General features: G+C 36.0%; 1 protein-coding gene across 1 annotated transcript in view; it reads right to left on the bottom strand.

The window, feature by feature from the left end:
• Positions 1-8608: 8608 nt before the first annotated feature.
• Positions 8609-25479, bottom strand: part of LOC102270392 (sentrin-specific protease 8) — a 90707-nt gene continuing 73836 nt past the window's right edge. The window contains exons 2-3 of the mRNA XM_005897385.2: positions 10888-10928; positions 8609-9151 (exon numbers count right to left, since the gene is read on the bottom strand). Coding sequence (XP_005897447.2) covers positions 8609-9151; positions 10888-10928 — 584 coding nt within the window. The remainder of the gene's footprint in view (positions 9152-10887; positions 10929-25479) is intronic.

Here is a 25479-nt window from a genome sequence, read left to right on the forward strand (position 1 = left end):
GGGTTGAAACTGGAGGGAAAAATCATACACTGACAGTGATGTCATATTTGACTGTCATCTAACTTCTTAGTTGAGAGAGAATGGCAGAAGAAATCCTTGATGTAGAAAGGAATCCCAATGGTCAGAATGAAATGCAGAGATTCTGAAATTTAATACCACAGGTGAAAAATGACACCAGAATAAATACAGTGGGCAGTAAATGGAGAGACACAGTGGAAATGAAAAGTACAAAATATGTAAAATTAAAGTTAGAAAAATAAAAGATACAAAAGACAGAGCAAGAGGATTTAAAATACTTGCAATTAGTGCTTTTGATTAAAAGAACAAAGATAAGTGAAGAAAAAAATGCATCTAATTAAATCATTTCTAAATGAACAATTCTGTTTATGGCTTCAAGGGACATACTGTGTGTCAAAAATCATTTCAGAAGAATGAGCAATGAATTGTCAACAATTCCAAACTTAACAGGGATCCCAGTAGTAAAAGCAATTCAGAAGGAAATTCAGACTGCTCTCAGATAGCCACAGAGAAGCAGTTTATGTTTCTGGAGTAAATTGAGGTGATGGTCATAAAGGGTAGAGTTGTCTTTAAACTCATCAGGTTGTATACATTAAATAAGTACAGTTTTGGAACTTCTCTGGTGTCTCAGATGATAAAGAGTCTGCCTGTAATGCGGGACACCTGGGTTTGATCCCTGGGTCAGAAAGATCCCCTGGAGAAGGAAATGGCAACCCACTCCAGTATTCTTGCCTGGAAAATCCCATAGATGGAGGATCCTGGCACGCTACAGTCAATAGACTCTCAAAGAGTCAGACATGACTGAGCGACTTCACTTTCTTTCACTTTGGCATGTCAATTATACCTCGATACATTGGTTTAAAAAATAATACAACGGAGCAATTTCTACAATATTCTGAAGAAAAGTAAGCAAGTGATTCTCTAACAGTATGTCCAAGTAAGTTATTTTATTTTATTTTTAATTTTGTTGTTCATCATGGATTTATTCTTGTTTCAGACTTTAATGTTATTTTATTTTGACTGTGCTTTGGAGTGTGTGGGATCTTCATTTCCCAATCAGGCACTGAACCCATGCCCTCTGCAGTGGAAGCTCAGAATCTTAACCATTGGGTTGCCAGGGAAGTCCCAAATTGCCATTTTAATTCGCAGACATACCTATACAATCATTTAAAGTTTGGAGAAACTATGTCAAAGTGACTCCTACTTGAGAACAAAAATGAAAACTCAATCCAACTAAGAAATGAGTCCAAAAAAGTAACTTGAAAATAAAATGCACTGTTAAAAATATTTGGTAGTGAGAATTTACTTCCATTAAAGTAGAATGAATTTGTTGTTATCCCGTCCCTCAGTAGTGTCTAATTTCGACCTCATGGACTACAGAACGCAAGGCTTCCCTGTCCTTCGTTATCCCCCCAAGTTTGTTCAAACTCATGTCTATTGAGTCAGTGATGCCATCCAATCATCTTATCCTCTATTGTCCCCTTATTCTCTTGCCCTTGATCTTTCCCAATATCAGGTCTTTTCCAATGAGTCAGTTCTTTGCATCAGGTGGCCAAAGTATTGGAGCTTCCACTTCACCATCAGTCATTCCAATGAATACTAAGGATTGATTTCCTTTAGGAATGACTGGTTTGATCTTCTTGCAGTCCAAGAGTCTCTCAAGAGTCTTCTCCAACACCACAGTTCAAAAGCATCAATTATTTGGTGCTCATATTTCTTTATAGTCCAACTCTCACATCCATACATGACTACTGGAAAAACCATAGCTTTTGACTAAATGGATCTTTGTCAGCAAAGTGATGTCTCTGTTTTTTAATACACTGCCTAGGTTTGCCATAGTTTTCCTTCCAAGGAGCAAGCATCTTTTAATTTTCAATGCTGCAGTCACCATCTGCAGTGATTTTGTAGCCCAAGAAAATAAAGCCCATCACTCTTTTCATTGTTTCCCCATCTATTTGCCATGAAGTGATGGGACTGGATGCCATGATATCAGTTTTTTGAATGTTGAGTTTTAAGCCAACTTTTTTACTTTCCTCTTTCACCTTCATCAAGAAGCATTTTAGTTCTTTGCTTTATGCCATAGGGTGGTGTCATCTGTATATCTGAGGTTATTGATATTTCTCTGAGCAATCTTGATTTCATCTTGTGCTTCATCCAGCCCAGGATTTCACATGATGCACTCTGCATATAAGTTAAATAAGCAGGGTGACAATATACAGCCTTGATGTAACCCTTTCCCAATTTTGAATCAGTTGTTTGCTCCATGTCCAGTTCTAACTATTGCTTCTTTACCTGCATAGAGGTTTCTCAGGAGGCAGGTAATGTAGTCTGGTATTCCCATCCATTCAAGAATTTTCCAGTTTGGTGTGATCCACACAGTCAAAGGCCCTAGAATAACCAACGAAACAGAAGTAGATGTTTTTCTGGAATTCTCTTGCTTTTTCTATGATCCACCGGATGTTGGTAATTTGACCTCTGGGTCCTCTGCCTTTTCTAAATTCAGCTTGTACATCTTGAAATTCTCAGTTCACATTCTGTTGAAGCCTAGTTGAGTACTATTACCTGGTAGATTATAAAATGTAGATTAGAAGATAAAAAATCAACAAATTTTAACAATGTAGAAATCATAAATTAAAAAAAAATATGGATATGAAGTGAGGGAAGACAGAGGTATTATATGTGTGCTAATTTTTTTGCCTAAAGAAAAAATCAGTGGATACTCAACATGGATAAAATATGTTCTTTAAAATTAGGATGAACTTTAAATATTTATATCATTTTTTGAAAAATATTTTTGCATGTCTATATCTTGCAATAATATTCACCTGTACTTCAGATTCAGTACTTCACATTTTTTTCTTTAATTTAAGTAAGATGAAATGTATGCTTTATTTAAATAACATGCCTGCTATAATCCTGGCTTTTAACTATTTATTCTCTCTCTTTAAAAGTTAAATTTTCTCTGCCTCTTTTCTCTCTGTTTACATACTTTTCTTCCTTTCTGCCCTCTATTTGTAGATACAAGTGATATCTGGAATAATGTTCATAAAATATATGAAATGGTTGTTTCTGAAATAGGAAGTTGGGGTCATTTTTATTTGTATTCCTTTACTTTTCTGTAAAGGAAAAGTAAAAGCTTACTTAAAAGTTACATAAAAACTGACATAAAAGTTACTTTTATTACTTTTTCCCCCTCATTTTTCATAAATATATATCATTTAAAAATTAAACTATATTTTTAAAATGAACTCACTCTTTTTACAATATGTGAAGCAGCAAGATTCTTCACAACACCTCAGGGCTGTATGCTCACCAGTTCCCTGTCCTGGGTGACCTTCCAGTTAACAGTGGTTCACTGAGGTCCCCGTGGGACCTTGCATTCTTTATCTATTCAGCAAATGGCTTGCACTAGATGTTTTCTGAACTACCTTAAGGCCATGTGCTCTGTGGTTCTAACTAGATCCCCAAGGACTCAGAGAATTAAATTGCACTTGAAATAATAAATAGAAAATGTACTTTAAAAATTATGGAAGACAAAAATGAAGCTTAAATAACATTTTCTGGCCACATTCCAAAGTTTCCATTATTCTCTTGATTGAGAGAACATATGAATTGCACTTTAATCAGTGCCCAGTGAACATTAAATTGACCTTGAATTCATGGCCAGTGTTGAAGTACAGGTCTTCATCAATTTGATGCAGCCAGCAGTGAAGAGCCAAATGGAGAAGCTCTGATTGTGCCTCAAGGCTGGAATTTATTATATTTTCAGTAAAAACAATTTTTGAAGTAAGATGATGGTTTTCCTCTGAATTGTTTCATTAAAATTTGATCAGAGAGAAGAATGCTTCTATTTAACTTCAGAAAATGTAATTTTGGCTTCACTCACAGCGAGAAGTTTTCCAGAGTGTTGCTCATAGTTGTGGAGAGCGCTAGGATGAATTATATTTCCTCGTGAAGTACTATTCCAAAAACACAGCCATCAGGAACTATACCATCTATTTGTCAAACTTGTCTTAGAAAAACTACATACTTGTAAATATTGTCCGTTTATAATATCTGCTTGCATGGCACTTGTGAATGTTCTTGAATATTTGGTTGCAATAAACAGTAGCTGTGCTCAGGGTTGGAACTTTCATCAGTTAAGAAATATCATTTACCAACTAGTCTTTCTTGTCCATTAAATATTTAGGTTTTCCTTACTGTAAAGCAGAGGAATGCGAAAGGCACAACTACCTTGCTGGTCATGTGTGGGAGACACAATTTGGCCATGGCTTTGGTATTCTGTTCTACTGCAACAAAAATGGTCTAACCTGTTTGATCTCCAGTATTATTTTAAAGCAGACTTTCTTTTAAAATTTCAATCCAATTTTAAGCCCATTATCCTTTCTACCAATAAGCCATCATGGAGACTAAGATTAATACCATTTTAAAAGGACAGAAGATAATTTCACTGTTGGCAGTATTATGAATAAAAGTTCCTATTTCTCCCTGAGGTATATCTCACAGAGCCTAGCAACAAATTACAGTGTATTTACAAAATAAATTTAATAAATAAAACACTGCTTTGTTACTATATAGAAAGAACAAAAATGATTCCATTAGAAATATAAGCAAACCTTCTGTTAGACATTTTTGTTAAGTCTAAGACCGAAGAAGTTAGGGCTAAGGATTTGTCATTTGAAGTTTAACATTTTGTGAATCAATTGATCTTCCTAGAAGCCAAACACACACACACAGACACACATACACACACACACAAACACAGATACATAGACACACACAAACATGAGTATAACAAACTTATCAACAAACAAAAAGGGGAGGTTTTTGGCAGACAAATGTTAACTCTCATCATCCCCATCTTCTAGTGTCACTTGCAGCTTCCTTGACGTCTCAGTAGGTAAAGAATCCACCTGCGGTGCAGAGGCAGAGGAGACGTGGGTCTGTTTTTGGGTCAGGAAGAACCTCTGGAGGAGGAAATAACAGACCACTCCAGAATACTTGCCTGGGAAATCCCACAGACAGAGGATCCTGACAGGCTACAGTTCCTGGGGTTGTAGAGTCAGACACAACTGAGTAGGCACATACTTCTGCTGCTGCTGCTGCTAAGTCACTTCAGTCATGTCCAACTCTTTGTGACTCCATAAATGGCAGCCTACTAGGCTCCTCTGTCCCTGGGATTCTCCAGGCAAGAACACTGGAGTGGGTTGCCACTTCCTTCTCCAATGCATGAAAGTGAAAAGTGAAAGTGAAGTCTCTCAGTCGTGCCCAAATCTTAGCGACCCCATGGACTGCAGCCTACCAGGCTCCTCCACCCATGGAATTTTCCAGGCAAGAGTACTGGAGTGGGTTGCCATTGCCTTCTCCGGTAGGCATATACTACATAATGAAATTATAAAAACCCAAAAGACAAGAAAAATTCTATGCACTATTATTGGCTTCTAAGATGGACCAGGGCTGTGAGCCAAGAGATGTGAGCAGACTTTCCAAGTTAAGGGACACATCAGACCAATAACTAGACCTTCCAGCTAGCAAGGGAATGGAATCTTGGTCTTACAACTGCAGAGAACTGAATTCAACCTGAATGAAGCTGATGAATTATCTCCCAGAGGCTCCATATAAGAGCCTGAAATGGCCCATATCTTGGTTTGTCTGTGAGATCCTAACAGGGAAACCAGTTGTTCTTACTATGCCTGGACTTCTGACCCAGTCATAAGATAAACATTTTTTTTTTTTTTTGCTTAGGCTCATTCATTTGTGATAATTGGTTACATAGCAAGAGGAAATAAATACAAGAGGCAAGTGAGTGGTCGCCAAAAGGACAAGGCCAGCGTTGGAAGGTAGGAATGTTGTCAACATAAACAGATAGCAGGAAGAGTTCCTTCATGGTGATGGAGCAATTCTGTACCTTGATTTTAGGAGTGGTTGCACTAATTTATAAGTGGAAAGCACTGCATATAACTGAACACTCCCCTATGTAATCAGACATACACACACACAAAAGGTTCATATAAATAATGGTGAAAACTGAATAAGGTCTATAGTCTAGTTAATGGTATTGCATTCATATCAGTCTTCTGGTTTTTATATTGAACTATAGTTAGGTCAGAGAAGGCAATGGCGCCCCACTCCAGTACTCTTGCCTGGAAAATCCCATGGATGGAGGAGCCTGGTAGGCTGCAGTCCATGAGGTCGCTAAGAGTCAGACACAACTGAGCAACTTCACTTTCACTTTTCACTTTCATGCATTGGAGAAGGAAATGGTAACCCACTCCAGTATTCTTGCCTGGAGAATCCCAGGGACAGGGAAGCCTGGTGGGCTGCCGTCTATGGGGTCCCACAGAGTCGGACACAACTGAAGCGACTTAGCAGCAGCAGCATAGTTAGGTAAGTTGTCACCACTGGGGAAGTTAGGTGAATGGCAAATGGACTGTATGCCTTTTTTTTCATTGAGGTAGAGTTGATAGCATTATTGATTCAATATTGACATATTGGTATTATTGACAAAATGAACATAAGTTTGAACAGTATCTCCAGGAGATAATGGAGGACAGAAGAGTCTGGCATGCTATAGTCCATGAGGTCACCAAGAGTCAGACACGGTTAGCGACTGAAGAACAAAAGTTGATTTACAATGGTATGTTAGTTTTAGGTGTACAACAAAGTGATTTAATTATACATAGATCTATATTCTTTTTTTCTGATCGTTTTCCCCCGAATCTGTACACTTTTGCAACTTCCTATGAATCTGTAATGACTTCAGAGATTTTTAAGACAATGAAAAAATGAAACTGACCATTACAGTGTAGACCATCCATCTCTTAGTAAATCTTTGAAGCAAAATGAATCCCAAAGTTGACCTCATCTCAGAGTTGTGAGTTTCAACAATAGATTAAATTTTCATAATGAAATTCATTTCTTTAACACATACTTTATGAGGTACTTGAACTGTGTTACTCAATTTAATTCTCATACCAAATATCAGATCTGGTTACCAACACTTTCAGATTACAGACAAGTGTATATGAACCTCCGAGAAATGACTTATCCACGATCACAGGTTTACCTTGAACCAAAGATAATGGACAAAGGAATCATCTTTGACAAATCACTGCTACTCCAAAAAGCAACAGAAAAGAACTAAGGATAATGTAGGAAGACTAAGACATATGTAGATTTTTAGAATCCCAGAGTCTTAGTTACTATAGAGATAATTTTTTTTTCTTCCTCTCCCCAGAGTAGAGATGATGGAGAGAAGAACATTTATAGAAGTTTGATGGTCACCCATAAATTTCTGATGGATGCAGTTGGGCTTAAGAAAATAGTTTGGCCTGGCACTAGAATATTGCATTTATTCATAAAAATGTCCAACTACCTCTAAGTAACCTTTGTATTTATTAATTAAAAGGTCCTCATAAGCTTCCTGTTGGAGAAGGAAATAGCAACACACTCCAGTATTCTTCCCTGAAGAACTCCATGGTCAGAGAAGCCTGGTGGGCTACAGTCCATGGAGTAGCAAAGTGTCAAATACGACTGAATGACTAACACACAAATTTCCTGAAGTCAACTAGATTTTTTTTTTTTTTTAAGAAAGAATAGCATTTCAAAAATTACATTGTCTGCATTCTTTAATTAAATGAACAAGTTTAGAAAGGCCACTTTTTCCTCCTTTACAAAAATAAACCAACTTTAGCAAGTTCCAGATGCAAAACAAGAGGTCCACAACAGACATTTATTTCAACAAAGTTATTTAAGATTCTCCCTTTCTTAAGGTGCTCAAGGAATCAGATGGGTGACTATGGGCTAACACCACTTTTATAAAGTACTGGCAAAGATTATAGCTGGGAAGGCAATGGCACCCCACTCTAGTACTCTTGCCTGGAAAATCCCATGGATGGAGGAACCTGGTGGGCTGCAGTCCATGGGGTCACTGAGGGTCAGACAGGACTGAGCGACTTCACTTTCACTTTTCACTTTCATGCATTGGAGAAGGCAATGGCAACCCACTCCAGTGTTCTTGCCTGGAGAATCCCAGGGATGGGGGAGCCTGGTGGGCTGCCGTCTATGGGGTCGCACAGAGTTGGACACAACTGAAGTTACTTAGCAGCATAGCTGGGAAAGCCTTTGCTTGTTGAATGAAAGAGATATCACAGAACTGAGTAATTGATAATACTTTGATCTTGAATTAGGTTAGGTTTTGAGATCTGTTTCTAGCCAGTTGATCTCTTGAAATATGTGGGCTGTGCAATAATTTTTTTGATTGCTCTATGATTTTCTTCTTGCTTTTAGATTTCATATATTCTTAATTTGTTTTACAGATCAGTTTTTCCCCTCTTTGGAATAAACCAATGTGGATAAGAGAGCCCAAAAGGGAATTAATCAGTTTTGGTGATTAATATTGTTCTGAAATTACGGTTAAAGTAAAATTTTTCTTTAGGATAATACAGAGAACAACATTCTCTTAGGATAAAGTAAGTATTCTAAGCTTTCCTCTCCTAGGCATCTTCCCTCAGGCACTGAGACTGCAGCCATTCAATACATGGGGACAGGCAGAAAGAAGAGACTTCAAAAGTCAAATATATTTCAACAGCTAATTTTTAACAAGTCTGGCAATGAGATATTTCCATTCTTCTCTCTTCTGTGTGATATATGTAGGAGTTTTGTATCCTTTTCGGCCTAAGAAAGCTTCTAGTTTCTCTGCTACCTTCTTTGCATGGAATGAGTTACTACTACTATGAGAATCATAATGAAAAAAGCCATTTTTATCTTGCAGATAAACAAACAAGCTCCAGTGGGTTCCCCCAGCTGCGTGTGTGGAATTATCAATGATGGCTAAAAATATAACTCTCTTGTTTGGGAGGTCCAACTGCTCAAGGAACATGGCCATCTCTGCTGGGTTGCCAGTGCACTTGATGAACTGAGTAACTTCGGGGCTGATGAAGCAAACATGATCAGTGCAGTCATGAAATTGACTGTTGGCAAAGTATTCAAAGGCAAACCCAATATCATGGTCATTGAGCCAGCTTGGAGGATCCAGTAGTGAGACATCTAATTGCCGCAAAACATTTTCCATGTAACTCAAGACTACTGGATCCATCTTGTACTGACCAGGGGTGTTCAGAAATTCCAGAAGCTGCTTTGGACCTCACCACCACTTCCAGCCTCCAAGCAGCTCTGTACAGGCTGGAAAAGTATCTAGAATTTTATAAGGAATTCTATAATATTCAGACCATTGATAGAAACAGTTTTCATGGTGAATATTCTCACTTGATCTTCATTATATTTTTCACATAGCTTTGCCCAATTGAAGACAAGCTTTTGCAGGTTAAGCATTGCATTCTGTCTTTATTTCTAGCCTGAACTAAGGTAAAAACCCTGCCTAATGCATAGCAGTGGAGCTTAATGATATAGAACATAAATGGTGAGGAAGTGTCCTACCCCACCAAGGACATAAGACTTTACTTTAGCATTGTTTTCAGTCAAATCTCTAATGGAGAATTAGGATTGCAACCTGTTGAAACATCTTTGAAAATACATGCAAATGTATTGCCAAATATATACCTAAAATTAAAGGAAGTTTGTGTTTAATGTTGTCCTTTCAAAAAAAAGAAGAAGAAAAAAATGAGAGGAGAAAAGGAAAATTTTTAAAGTTGTGGGGAAAAAAATCCCTCCCATTTACTCAAGTTCACTCTGTCTTGATTTTCTAGAATAAATCAGACCAAAATAAAGAAAAAAAGAAGCTACTTAAATATTTACCCTTGGAATTTATTAGTTCTAAAATAGGCTGATATATTGGGTTAGTCAAAAAGTTGTTTCAGGTATCACTTCATGGAAAATAGATGGGGAAATAATGGGAACAGTGAGAGACTTTATCTTTTGGGGCTCCAAAACTACTGCAGATGATGACTGCAGCCATGAAATTAAAAGACACTTGCTCCTTGGAAGAAAAGCTGTGACCAACCTAAACAGCATATTAAAAAACAGAGACATTACTTTGCCAACAGAGGTCCATCTAGTCAAAGTTATGGTTTTTCCAGTGGTCATGTATGGATGTGAGTGTTGGACTATAAACTGAGCACCAAAGAATTGATGCTTTTGAAATGTGGTGTTGGAGAAGACTCTTGAGAGTCCCTTGGACTGCAAAGAGATCAAACCAGTCAATCCTAAAGGAAATCAATCCTGCATATTCATTGGAAGGTCTGATGCTGAAGCCGAAACTCTAATACTTTGGCCACCTGATGTGGAGAGCTGACTCACTGGAAAAGACTCTGATGCTGGGAAAGATTGAAGGCGGGAGGAGAAGGGGATGACAGAGGATGAGATGATTGGATGGCATCACCGGCTGTATGGACATGGCTTTGAGCAAGCTATGGCAGCTGGTTATGGACATGGAAGCCTGGCTGCTGCAGTCCATGGGGTCACAAAGAGTCGGACATGACTGAGCTACTGAACTGAACTACGGAAAATTCTGAACGAAGTTTTTGGCCAACCCAATACTTAGCTAGTTTAAGAATAATGCAAATTTATTAATGGTAGTTAATAAATTAATTATACAAGTATTATTATTATGGGGCTAACCAGGTGGTGCCAGTGGTAAAGAATCTGCCTGCCAATGCAGGAGACCTAAGGGATATGTGTTCAATCCCTGGGTCAGGAAGATCCATTCCCTGGAAGAGAAAATAGCAATGCACTCCAGTATTCTTGCCTGGAAAATCCCATGAACAGAGGAGCCTAGCAGGCTACAGTTCATGGGGTCGCAAAGAGTCATACACAACTGAGCACGCACACAATTGTTAGGGGAAGCCAAAGGCATTTTGGCATTAAAGCTATTAGTTTTTGAATTTGACATGATGGAATTTAAAAACTTACCTTAAATTGCTTTTTTTTCTCTGAGACAGAATATTCAACCTCTGTTAAGAAAAGGACAGTCCAGCAATCACCCTTATAACAAAGGCAAAGAGATCTTAATGGGATGGAGTCAATTCAACCACCAGAAAAGAGACTTGAAGTATCTGTTAAGATGAAGGGATGAGAGAAACTGGGAACCAAAACAAGGGTTAGAAAGATACCTATAGGACTAGTACCTATTCAGCTGGCAGTATACACCTCAGCAGATTTCTTTAAGATATAAAAAATATGAGGATGCTCTTTAAAAGGACCAATGTATGAGGTTTAAATTAAAAAAAATATTGTAAAGAGTCAATCATTTTTGATTTTCAAAACATTAGTAATTTCATGTGGTTCAACCTATAGTACAAGACAGAAAATGAAACAGATTTAAGAGAGCAATCTTTTTTCCTTAAAGGGTGGTAGATACATATACAAAACTATTTTATCATTCCTTATAAGTTGCAGGGCATGGGCATTTCAAAAAGAAGCATCTAAATTCATATATTGAATCAGTATGCCCTGCTTTCTGGGATCAGCAGCAAGGTTTGATTCTCCAAAAAATTCTTCTTCATGCAGTATGCATATCATGCATGAAAAATGAAGTCTCTGAACTTCCTCATGGGAGATCATTGTACCATTCACTAGTTCTCATTAAAATCTCTCTCGTCCTGATTCCCATCTTAAATTTTCCTTTCATTAATTTCTTCTATTATGTCCAGTCATGCCCAATTTTATGTGAATATATGTGCACTGGTCTTGAAAAATAATCTCACCAGTTTTATTTTAGAGGAATATTTGATTATAACACTTAAGAAAGTGCAAGCTTGGTACTCATATTCAAGTGGCAGATTCATCTTAATGTTTAACACATATTTGTCATTAAAAACAATTTTTTTGTTTTTAGTATGGCTCAAATTTGATTGTTAATTAAAATTTCATTGCATATATCTTGGGAACCTGCAATTCAAGAAGCCTGATGAAATGTAAATGATTTGATGTACATGTGAAAATAAGATAAGAGGTCAGACATAATTTATAATAATCACTGTTAATTATTGGGATTGTTCAATGAGTTATGAGAAAACTGGGGCCACTTTATTTACATGTATTAGAATAATAGCAATGTTGATAGGCACAGGAATACATTTTTATTGCTCCAATCTCTCAAAAATAACTATCTTTGAAATTATTTTTCATTATAAGATATTGACTATAGTTTCCTGTGAAAGTGAAAGTCACTCAGTAGTGTCTGACTCTTTGAGACCCCATGGGCTATATAGTCCCTGGAATTCTCCAGGTCAGAATACTGGAGTGTGTAGCCTTTCCCTTCTCCAGGGGATCTTCCCAACCCATGTCTCCTGCTTTGCAGGCAGATTCTTTACCAGCTGAGCTGCAAGGGAAGCCCTGTGCTATACAGTAAACCTTTGTTGCTTGTCGCATATCTATGTTTTTTAACTAGAAATGCAGCATTCTATTTATATTAAGTCAAACAGGTGGAATGAAAATGTCATAAACTTTTTAGTTGGGCAAAAATTCATGTTTTCTAAAATATATATTACATGTACTATTTACATATAGGTATATAAAAGAGATGCTCTTGAGAAAGAACACCAAAAAAAAAGGAGATGGAAAAGTTGGAAAACATAAGCTAAATAAACTAATTTCAAAAATGATATATGTGTATTTGTATAACTGAATCACCTTGACATGCACCTGAAATATTGTAAGTCAACTATACTTCAGTAAAATATATATATTAAGGAAAAAAATAGCTGTCTTTTTATCTCACTCTTTCTGGTTGCCACTCCATTCCTCTCCTTATCTTTCAGCAAAGTGTCTTCAAGTGCATGTCCATACCTACTACCTCTAATTGTACTTCTGCGTTCTCTCTTGAAACCCCCCTAGTCAGGCAGTCATCTCTAGCAGTTCAGGGAAACTGTTTCTTTCAAGACGCGCATGGCCTCCACGTTGCTAAATTCAGTGCTTACTCTCATTAGCAGTATTTGACACGATCCATCTTTCTCTCCCCCCAGAAACAATTTCTTCATTTAATTTTCACGACATGTTAATGGACAGCAACCCCTCACCCTTCTGACAAAATTTAGCTACATCTTTTCAGTTCTCTTCCTTATCTCTAATCACTAAATATTAGAATTCAAGACACAGGATTCAATTCATGTCTCTTCTCCCTCTCCTTTCTACATTCACCACTGAACCACAGATGATTTTATGACTCTAAATACAAGATATATGTTCATATTTTCCAGATGTATCTCTCCAATCCAGGCTTCTGCCTTGATGTCCAGACTCTTCTATAATATTTTAAAAACTGAGTTCATGTTATATCAGTTCAGTTCAGTCCAGTTGCTCAGTCATGTCTGACTCTTTGCAACCCCATGAACCGCAGCATGCCAGGCCTCCTTGTCCATCACCAACTCTCGGAGTTTAACCAAACTCATATCCATTGACTCGATGATGTTATACAACCGTCTCATCCTCTGTCATCCCCTTCTTCTCCTGTCCTCAATCTTTTCCAACATCAGGGTCTTTTCAAATGAATCAGATCTTCACATCAGGTGGACAAGATATTGCAGTTTCAGCTTCAGCATCAGTCCTTCCAATGAATAGCCAGGACTGATTTTCTTTAGGATGGACTGGTTGGATCTACTGAAGTCCAAGGGACTCTCAGGAGGCTTTTCCAACACCACAGTTCAAAAGCATTAATTCTTCTGTGTTCAGCTTTCTTTATAGTCCAACTCTTACATTCTAAAGGAGATCAGTCCTGGGTGTTCATTGGAAGTACTGATGTTGAAGCTGAAACTCCAATACTTTGGCCACCTGATGGAAAGAGCTGACTCATTGGAAAAGACCCTGATGCTGGGAAGGATTGAGGGCAGAAGGAGAGGGGACAACAGAGGATGAGATGGCTGGATGGCATCACTGACTCGATGGACATGAGTTTGTGCAGACTCCAGGAGTTGGTGATGGACAGGGAGGCCTGGCGTGTTGCGGTTCATGGAGTCACAAAAAGTCGGACATGACTGAGTGACTAAACTGGACTGAACTCACATCCATACGTGACTACTGGACAAACCATAGCCTTGAGTAGACAGATCTTTGTTGACAAAGTGATGTCTCTGCTTTTCAATATGCTGTCTAGGTTGAGCATAACTTTCCTTCCAAGGAGTAAGCGTCTTTTAATTTCATGGCTGTAATCACCATCTGCAGTGATTTTGGAGCCCAAAAAATAAAGTCAGCCACTGTTTCCACTGTTTGCCCATCTATTTGTCATGAAGAAATGGGACCGGATGCCATGATCTTAGTTTTCTGAATGTTGAGCTTTAAGCCAACTTTTTCACTCTCCTCTTTCACTTCCATCTCCTCTTTCACTTCCATTAAGAAGCTCTTTAGTACTTCTTCACTTTCTTCCATAAGGGTGGTGTCATTTTCATATCTGAGATTATTGATATTTCTCCCAGAAATCTTGATTCCAGCTTGTGCTTCCTCCAACCCAGTGTTTCCCATGATGTACTCTGCATATAAGTTAAATAAGCAGGGTGATAATATACAGCCTTGATGTACTCCTTTTCCTATTTGGAACCAGTCTGTTGTTCCATGTCCAGTTCTAACTGTTGCTTCCTGACCTGCATACAGGTTTCTCAAGAGGCAGGTTAGGTGGTCTGGTATTCCCATCTCTCAGAATTTTCCACAGTTTATTGTGATCCACACAGTCAAAGGCTTTGACATAGCCAATAAAGCATAAATCGATCTTTTTTTGGAACTCTCTTGCTTTTTTGATGATCCAGCTGATGTTGGCAATTTGATCTTTGGTTCCTCTGCCTTTTCTAAAACCACCTTGAACATCTGGAAGTTCATGGTTCACATACTGTTGAAGCCTGGCTTGGAGAATTTTGAACATTACTTTGCATCCTCAAATGTGCCCTTCTCAGTCTTTTCAGTCAACCTTCTACAGTCATCCTTTGGTATCTGCAGAAAGTTGGTTCCAGGACACCCATGGATATTAAAATCCTTAAATCCTCAGTTTCCTTACATAAAATGTCATAGTACAGTGGACCCTCTGTAACTCACTGAGAAAGCACCCACCAGAGAACCAACTGTAATCAATTTTGACTCCAATTTCTATAATATTCCACTTCTAAATGTAACAGAAAAGTGCAAACCTGACTCCATGATGGATTGATTCCTTGAGCTCCAACCTTTGTACTCTGTTACCTATGCTTAGCCATACTAGCTCTGCACCTTTCGTAAATGAACATTGTCTATAACCTGAAGTATACAAGATAGCCCACTCTCAAGGCTCTGTCTTTTTAAATGTATAACACTTTCATTGGTATACAGATAAAAAGTTGTAGAACATAGAATAATATTTTTCTCTTTAAAGGTTTCTAGAAACATTGCAACCATACCTTCCTGAACAGCTGCAGGAAAAACAGGATTCTGGCACCAAGATGTTTGCAACAACCAGCCACCCACAAGTATAAAAAAAGCCTGGACTCTAACTTGGGTAAAATGGGTGTTTTGGAAACTTGTTCACCATTTTATTAGTTTTCTGCTTTTCTGAACAAAGTCACTATTCATTGCCCCAAGACCTGGTCTCTCAATTTATTGGTCTGTCATGTGGTAAGCAGTATAAGCTTGGACTTGATAACACAAACTGTTAGCAAATCCTATAAGTTTACTTAAAAGTTTTGTGCAGATTGTGATGATTTATCATCAGGTTCACTGCTCTCTCTGTAGTCCAAACCACCATTATCTGTATCTGGTTTGTTGTAAACAACTGTTTGCTATTGTCTGACCTTTCCATTTGTGCTTCTTAATCTATTTTTCCACACAACAACCAGATCTAACTTGTTAAAATATAAATCAGCTATTTTTCTTCTTTATTCAAAATCTTCAGATATTCTTCCTCCTTCATGGAATGAAAGCCAACATTCTAGCCCAGACCATCAAGGCCTCATAAGGCTTCTTTCCCCACTTTTGTATCTCTCCTGTTTTTTTCTCCTTAGCCTGTCACTGATATTTTTGCCTCCTCCTCCATGAGAATAGATTTGTCTACTGTTTTCACTGCCACAGTACACAGCATGATATTTAGTACATAATAGAAACTCAAGAGTATTGATTGATTTTATTAAACTAATTAATAATTGTTTATTATTGTTGTTATTATAAAAGAGTATCTAAGTCATAAGCTTACATCTACCATGATACCAAAATAAATATTGAACAATGGGGAGCATATTAATCAGCTGTTCAATTAACTAGCTTAACATACTTTTTAATTAGCAAAAGAAATTGATGCCATCATTTTTTGAGTGGACAACCTTCATTCATTTATTTTAGCACTTTTTAGGAAATGCATTTATGCACCATTTAACATTAATAAATTAAGTGCTATTATCTCTTCATTTATAATCACTATTTACATAAACACTAAGGAATTGGGTATAGCTATTTATTGAATTACAACCTCTGTTGACATAAAATACTACACAAAGAAATTAGTCTAAGAAAGTCCAGAGAGTAGTTGGGATATTTGCTAATTTTTGAAATTTAGATAAATTTCTTAGAGTTGTAAGTTAAACTGAAATTTCATAATACTTTAATATTTTAACTTCAATATACCATGTAGTTTTATTGAAAATTTATTTCAGGGTTTTTTTTGTTTTGTTTTGTTTTGTTTTAAGAACTCTCTCATTATTTAGATTATTTTTTCCTTTGGCCTACAATATATGCTTGGTCAGTTTCCACATTAACTAATTAGTCATTTTTTCTTCTAGATGATACCAGTTACTATGAAAATTATTTTCTGTGGAAAATTATATAGGAGAGAGAATGTTTTGGCTGCAAAGTTGGGACTCATATTCAAAGTTATGACAAAATAACTTGAATGGGAGCCTAATCTTTAACTTTGATATCAATCAAGTAATATATTGAGACTTCCCTAAATTGGAAATCAACTTGGAAGCATTTTACCATGAATCCAATTGAAATATTAAGGGAAAATATTTTATTTTCAAATTCTTATTGAAAGTTAGTGTTATGTCATGAGAAGTGGTAATTAATAATTATAAGAGAAACTCTGGCAATAGAAATTGTGTGAATAGGAAAACAACTGGAATTTGTTAAATCTGGTGTGTATAATTTGAGAGTACGTAATATTTATTGCATTTTAGTGGTAAACACATTAATAAGCCCTTCTCTTCAGTTGCATGCCTCATTGAGACATCAAGATTTTATAAAAATATACATCACAAGTTTATAAAAATCTACCACTGACAAATTGTATATAAAATATTTATTTATAGTATTTATAGATATTAATTTATATTTATAGATATTTATAGTATGTATAGATAGGATTACATTAATTAACAATCCTTATTTAGCTAGTCTGCTCATTCAAATTTTACTGAAAGTGCTCTTTAGATCAACTTATTCATAGTTATCTAAATGTCCTAATGCTTGGAGAGGATTAAACATGAATTTGTCCTGTTATGCAAGCATGAATAGAGTAGTACATACTCTACATACAGCATTTTTAAAACAGTATAACTTTTATATCATAAAGCATTAATAAAGTAGTGCTAATACATATATATATATATAGAATATATTATAAAATAATTTATTTAAATAGAATCACATTTTTATCTCTCTGTTACTCCATGTTTTAAAACTATTAATTTTAACTTTTCCACATTGAGGTAAATTTAGATACATATGATTTAAAGTCTGGGCCATATGATATTTATAAAATTAACTTCAGGGATTTGTGAGAGGCACCTCAAAGAGTCAATTGGACAAAAGCTGAAACTGAGAAACAGTTACCATATTATGAAGCAACAAGCATGTTGTGAATAATATCTCACAGAGTCAGACACGACTGAAGCAACTTAGCAGCAGCAGCAGCAGCAGCAGCAGCAAATCACTGCAGATGGTGACTGAAGCCATGAAATTAAAAGATGCTTGTTCCTTGGAAGAAAAGACATGGTAGGTAGAGAGCACAAAGAGATTTTCCATTGGAGCTCCAAATTTAAAGCCACAAAGATGGATGTAAATGGCAGCCATAAGTTGGGAATTCAGCTACCTCTTACCTAAGCAACTGTACTATTTAGGGTAAATGATTTCTTAGTAACACTGATTTGCCTAAAGAATACTGGGAGTCTTACAATAGATCATAGCTTAAAATCAAGTAACCACATTAAAATAAAACTTACATTTTCTACAGTAAAATTTTAAAATTACAAACTGTTGATTTAAAATCAGGAATTATTTTCATTTGTTATAGTTCCCAAATCTGTTTTTCTTTGCTGTCAACTTTTATGGAATTGAGATATAATATTTAGTTTTAAAATAACTTGGAATTTATGTTAGTAGGTTTCCCATTATTCCCTTTATTTCTATATCAGAAATTTCTAAGTTTTGATACTCTTTTATTATATAATGTGTTCTTTACTCTGTGATAAGAACATTCCAGCTCATTTGTGCAAGCCTAGGACCCACCTACCAAATTGTTGAGTTATCATTATGGAGTCTGAACAATTGCTTTGATTCACCATATCTTAATAATTTCATTACACTTGTAAAAGTCAAAGAAAATAAGTTATTAATAAGTACTGATTATGAATATGCATTAAACAACTGGAAGGGAAAAGTTTAGCCTATTGCTCTTTTGATCTTCACACGTTTTTCAAATTTTATATCAAACAGAACCTCAAGTATTTAACCAGTATTAGTTGCATTAGTTTTACCTATTGGAAGAGTTTGAATAACACAGAGAAACATAGTTTTCGGAAAAACAATTCTAGGTTTATTGACTATAGCAAGTTTTCCAAATGTTCTGCTGTTAAAGAGCCAATTCTTGTTTAGATGGAGATTTATTTTCTTCTGTATACCAGTAGAATTCTTTTGACCAGGACGGAGACAGAATTAATAAATACGTTGGTTTTAAATGCTTCAGAGCACTAGGATTCAGAGGATTCCACAAAAAGAAATATAGACAATGTTCTTTCAGTTTGTCCTATAATCAATATTCTTGCCAAGTAATAGGGATCGTGTCTAAATGGACCTGTCTTCTTTGATTTGGCTTTGAACAAGCCTCCAGTACAGCCTCAGCTGTTCACATTTGGGTTTGGAATCATATGGCTGACATTTTGAGTTGTCATCAACCATTTTGTTGTTAAACATGAAAAACAGACCTCTTCTAAGTATCGTTAATTAATGTTCTCTGACAGTGTCTTATCACAGGCTAGTATTGGGTATTTGTAGGGTTTTTCCCTTTAAAATTTTGTTTCACTGCTGTTATAATGTGTGATTCTGCTTCTTAACTTCTCTTTGTTAAGTACATGTTCGTTCTGATGCCAAGTGGAGTTTTCAATGTTTGTATAAGTGTCTTCATTATATATTATATTAATTTGTTAAATTAATTTATTCCTAAACCCAGGAAGAAGCAATATTGCATTCTTTCTAAGATGTAACAATATTTTGTCTCAGATGGTAAAGAACCTGCCTGCAATGAAGAAGACCCATTTTGATCCCTGGGTCCAGACGATTCCCTGGAGAGGGGAATGGTTACCCACTCCAGTATTCTTGCCTGAGAAATTCCATGGACAGAGCACCCTGGCAGGTAATAGCCCATGGGGTCACAAAAAGTCAGACATGACTGAGTGACTGACACTTTCCCCTTTTCCCAAATCTTTAAATGCTTCCAAATATTTATTTATTTTTTTCCAAATATTTAAAGACATGCAATTTTATTTTTAATAACCTAACCAAAAAAAAGACATTAGAATAGAAATAAAGCCAAATATATTCTGTCAGCTATTCAAGCCACCTCAATTGCAAACCACGATGATTAAAAAATATAATAAAAATATGAAGGTGCCACCACTCTTGCACAGATTTTTAAACCATATGGCTCTAGATATGTAGCCTGGATCTGCCTTTTACAAAGTCTGTGAGTAGAGCAGCCTACATAATCTGTCAATTTCATTTAAGTTATTTTTAAGATCCATGTTTTTACAAGTACTCAAACCTTAGGCATCATTTCCCCCAGAAAACCTTTCTAGTCCCTTGCCAATATAAGTTTGGTGATTTTTATAAATGTACTCCCTTGTGGCAGCCTATTTTGTGTTGCAATTTACTGTTTGCTTATGTGCTTCTGCAACAAGATCAACATCTACTTAAACTAGAGGCTGAACTACTTCTCTTTATCTCAGTTTCTAACACTTGTTTAAAGTGTAATAAGGGCTTCACGTATAATCACAATTCTTTCTTTCCTTATATTGCCCAATAAGGTTGAAAAAGATTATCCATATTTAACTAATCAAAGAGCATATATATTCAATGAGCCAAGACAAAATCAAGATTACCTGATTATGCTATTATTTTAATTTGAAGTAACTGGTAGAAGTTTAATGAAAAGTATAGGAGAAAATTTTAATATGGAAATATATCCCTGGATGAGAAGATTCAATAACACAACACTGACGTACATGTGTGCATGCTCAGCAGTGTCCAACTCTGAGATCCCATGGTCTGTAGCCCACTATGCTCCTCTGTCCATGGAATTTTCCAGGCACAAATATTAGAGTGGTTTCCATTTTCTTCTCCACAGAATCTTCCTGAACCCAGGATCTCTTGTGTCTCTTGCATTGTCAGGCAGATTCTTTACCACTGTGCTGCCTGGTTTCTCTCCAGATCACTGTAAGTCCAACTGCACCGTGTTGAAGGAGTTTCCTTGGAAAAGGAAAATGGACAAGAAAATGCACAAGGAGGGAGAATAATATTTGGAAAAGAAGAAAATGAGCATAACTAGTTTGCCAAACCATATGACAAAGCCATAATAATGAAGTCAGTGTGAGATTTATGCAAAAATAAACAAAAAGATTTAAAAATAGAATCCATAAATAAGTCCATGCATATTACAGTAATTTAGTTTACATAAAGTGTGACATTTCAAATCAGTGGGGAAAAGATAAGGTATTCAATTAAAAATATTTAAACAACTGGCTATTTGAACAAGAAAGTAAAGAGTCAGATACGTATTTTATACATTCTCCTATCTTTCTGCCTCTCTTACATACATACATATGTATAAATACATGCACACATATTTAATCAAGGCATATCAAACGTATTTTTTAAAAACCCTTAAATATTTAATGAAAATATAATACTTTCAACATTGGGAAAAATAAGACCTCTAAAATAAAACATGAAATATTAAAGAAAAATGCATAGATTTATCAAGGTTAAAATGTCAAACTTATGGTTAACAAAAAGTAAAATGTTGTAACAGTTTAAAAAAAGATAAAAAAATAGAATGATAAAAATAATTTCAGCTATTCTCTATAGAGTATATAAGAATGCCTTAGCATATACAAGAAAAGAATAAACAAAAGCCTAGCCAAACTGTATAAAGACAACTTACAGAGGAAATTCATATAGTTAATAACTCATGAATAGATTCTAAGTGTCACTAGTGACCCTATAAAGCACATTTTAAAAGACATTATAATGTGTTTTTACCCATAAGGCTGAGAATTATTTAACAATAGAATCAAATATTGAAGTATCTTCAGGGAACATATTGATGATAGTTTAATCTATATAGCAGTTTTGTAGGGCAATTTGGCACAATTAGCTAACATTTAATATGTACATGCTGTAGCGTACATGGAAATTGAAATATAAAGTAGTAGGCATGAAACACATAATGTTATAAGCCAATGGTACAACAGTAAATTTAAAACTTTTTAATAAAAGATAAAATGTGCATAATACATGGCTCAGTAATTTTAATCATGCATTAATATATACCTAAAGGAACTCTCCCATGTTAAAACTAGAAAGCAACTAAAAAGATATATACTGTAGCATTGTTTATAATAGCACAACAATAGAAAACAATCTACTGTTTGTGTGTGTGCTGTGTGCTAAGTCGCTCCAGTCATGTCTGACTCTGCAACGCTATGGACCGTAGCCCACCAGGTTTCTCTATCCATGGGATCCTCAAGGTAAGAATACTGCATTGGGTTGCCATGCCCTCCTCCAGGGGGATCGTCAAGACTAAAGGTTCAGACCAGTATCTCTTAAGAATCTACTATATATCACAGGAAACTCTACTCAGTATTTTGTAATAACTTACATGGAAAAAGAGTATGAAAAAGAATTGATATATGTATATTTATAACTAAATCACCTTACATAGGATGCTAACACAATTTTGTAAATCAACAATACTCCAAAATAAAATAAAAATTAAAGAGAAACATAAAACAGTTATGATTCCAGATGGCACAATATTATCCAATAGGTTAAAAGAATAAAAACTACGTTTTTGTTAACCCACAGATATCTAAGGTTTATATGTTATAGCAGCTAGCAGTATCATAATCAATATATAATTGGCAATGTAAGTGGGATTCTTCTATTTAAATAGCCTCATCTATGTAATTCAGTGATGGAGTGGCAAGGAAACCAGTGTTCGAGGTTGGAAAGAGAGAGTCTCATGTTACTGGGTTCTAGAAGACTTAGCTTCTGTCAGCAAGTCTGAGAAAGCAAATACATCTATAAAGTTTATGAATCCAGCAGAAGACTTTGGAAAATGGACTTTTAGTTGAATATTTGGTATGAACTGGCTTCATTTAGTAAGGTATTAGAAATAAGAGATGAACTTTAAAAAGCTGTCTGGTTGAAAAGCAGAGAAGAAAGAAAAAATATATATAGAGGGTTGATAAATGTGGGGTCAAAACTGGTTGGAAAAGTCAACTATTTCTAGATATAAAACAGAAAAAAAAAATAAAAGTTTTAAAATGCCTCTGAGAAACAAAGTCTCTTTGACAGACCTATCCATTTGGCAAAGAATAATCTTTTATAATATCAACAAGGCCATAAAGTGATATATTAGGTGTATATATATAATATTTGCTATATTAGGATACAGACACCAAAGACTGGGAAAGATTATATATATATTATATATATATAATATATAAAGATTAGATAGACAGGTAGACAGTTCTGTATCTATCTATCCAGAGAGAGAGAGAGCAAAGAAGGAAGGAAGAAAGAAAGAAAAGAAAGCCTGGGAAATAATTTGGATATGACTAAAGGCACATGACTTGATTAAGAAAGTAAGTGGGTAGCTCATTACTAAGTGGAAGGAATTGTATTCCCAGACAAACCATGAACTGGGGTCGAAGAAGAAGAAGAAGAAACCTTTACTCAGACATGAAGGAGGGAGCAGAAGCTATGTACGCACAATAAAGCACATTCCTCAACATCCACTTCAGATGTGCCCATGTTTGTAAACAATAAGGAAAACTCTTATAACACAGGGCCAAGAGTAGTGGAAAATAATACATAGAAAACAAATATCCCAGAAAACATAACTGAGGCCAAAGCAAAGACCTTCTCCAGTGTCAGATTAGAGAGCTCTCCCAATAATTTCACTGGATGATTTCAACATCTTCAAGGATGAGTAACAGCTTTATGCCTTCTGTTTCTCTGTTTTACAATAAATGTGGTTTGATACTGTGGGTACTCGTTACAGCTTCACTATTGTACATAGAGTTTTTCTATGAGGGAGGGAATAAATAGTCTTTTGTTTCTTGGTTACCAGACCTTGAAAAAAATACATAGTTTATTGTTGCTTGTTTTCACACTTCACTTTTAAAAAGATATTGTATTGCAGATAATTTTCTGGTATTTTCATTTTTTCATGCAAAATGATTTTATAATTCATCTATATTGTTGCATGTGATTGTATTTTATTCAGTTTAATTGTTGTAACATAACCTATTCCATGAATATACTACAAAACTTTATCTATTCAATATTGCTTATATGTGGAATCTGAAAACATGGTACAGATGAGCATATTTACAAAAGAGTAATAGAGTCACTTACTGCAATAGTGTAATAGAGACTTATTGCAAAATCCAGGCTTAAATTGAAGAAAGCAAGGAAAACCACTAGATTATTCAGGTATGACCTAAAACAAATAACTTATGATTGTACAGTGGAGGTGATGAAGAGATTAAAGGGATTAGATCGGGTGGTCAGAGTGCCTGAAGAACTAGGGATGGATGTGCGTAACATTGTACAGAAGGTGGTGACCAAAATCATCCCAAAGAAAAAGAAATGTGAGAAAACAAAATGGTTGTCTGAGGAGGCCTTACACATAGCTGAGAAAAGAAGAGATGTGAAAGGCAAGGAAGAAAGGGAAAGATATATCCAACTGAATGTAGGGTTCTGGAAAATAGCAAGGAAAAATAAGAAAGCTTTCTTAAGTGAATAGTGGAAAGAAATAGAGGAAAACAATAGAATGGGAAAGACTAGAGATCTCTTCAAGAAAATTGGAGATACCAACAGAATATTTCATGCAAAGATGGGCACAATAAAGGACAGAAACAGCAAGGAAGGATTTAACAGAAGCAAAAGAGATTAAGAAGAGATGGTGAGGCCCTCCTTCAGGGGATCTTCCTGACCCAGGAATTGAACTCACTCTCTTATGTCACATGCATTGCAGGCAGATTCTTTACCGTTGAGCCACTAGGGAAGCAAGAATACACAGAGGAACTGTACAAAAAAGGTCTTACTGACCTGGACAGAACAATGGAGTGTTCACTAATCTAGAGCCAGACATCCTGAGGCCTGAAGTAATGGGCCTTAGGAAGCATTATGATGAACAAAGCTAGTGGAGGTTGATGGCTTACAGTGAACAGTGCCAGATTTGTGATCTCCGAAGATTTAGTTTTGGGGCCGGGGATGAGGCTTGATCACTCAAGAGCTTTTGAGTATCAGAGTTTTATTAAAGTATAAAAAAGACAGAGAAAGCTTCTGACACAGACATAAGAAGGGGGATGGAGAGTGTCCCCCTCACTAGTCTTATCAAGGCCTTATATACTTTTAGCAGACCTACTCCCACAACATACATCTTAAATTAACAAGATTGGAACTAACAATAGAAAGGTCTTACCAGACTCACTGCCATAATACACACCTTAGGATAACAAAATCAGTTAGAAGGTTCTTGTTAAAGAGAAACATGTCCTTGACCAAGGTACATTCTTATATCGACTAAGACAAAGCAATGTAGGGGGAAAAAAGTTTGTCCTTTTCTCCTCCTTAAAAACTCCAGACTCCTATCTCCTCCTTAAGAGCTCCTCTCCTCCTCAGGGACCCTGGAATTCTTATCAACCCGCCTAGGAATTGACTCTCTCAAGGTATGGAATTCCAGCTGAAAACATTCCAAATCCTAAAAGATTATGCTGTTAAAGTGAGTCACTCAATGTGCCAGCAAACTTGGAAAATTTAGCAGCAGCCACAGGATTGGAAAGGTCAGTTTTCATTCCAAAGAAAGGCAATGGCAAAGAGTATTCAAACTACCATACAACTGTGCTCAGTTTACATGCTAGCAATGTAATGCCTAAAATCCTTCACCCTAGGTTTCAGTAGTATCTAAACTGAAAACTTACAGATGTACAAGTTGGGTTTAGAAAAGGCAGAGGAACCAGAGATCAAATTGCCAACATCCATTGGATC

The sequence above is a fragment of the Bos mutus genome, chromosome 2, assembly GCF_027580195.1.
Source record: "Bos mutus isolate GX-2022 chromosome 2, NWIPB_WYAK_1.1, whole genome shotgun sequence".
Classification (NCBI taxonomy): domain Eukaryota; kingdom Metazoa; phylum Chordata; class Mammalia; order Artiodactyla; family Bovidae; genus Bos; species Bos mutus.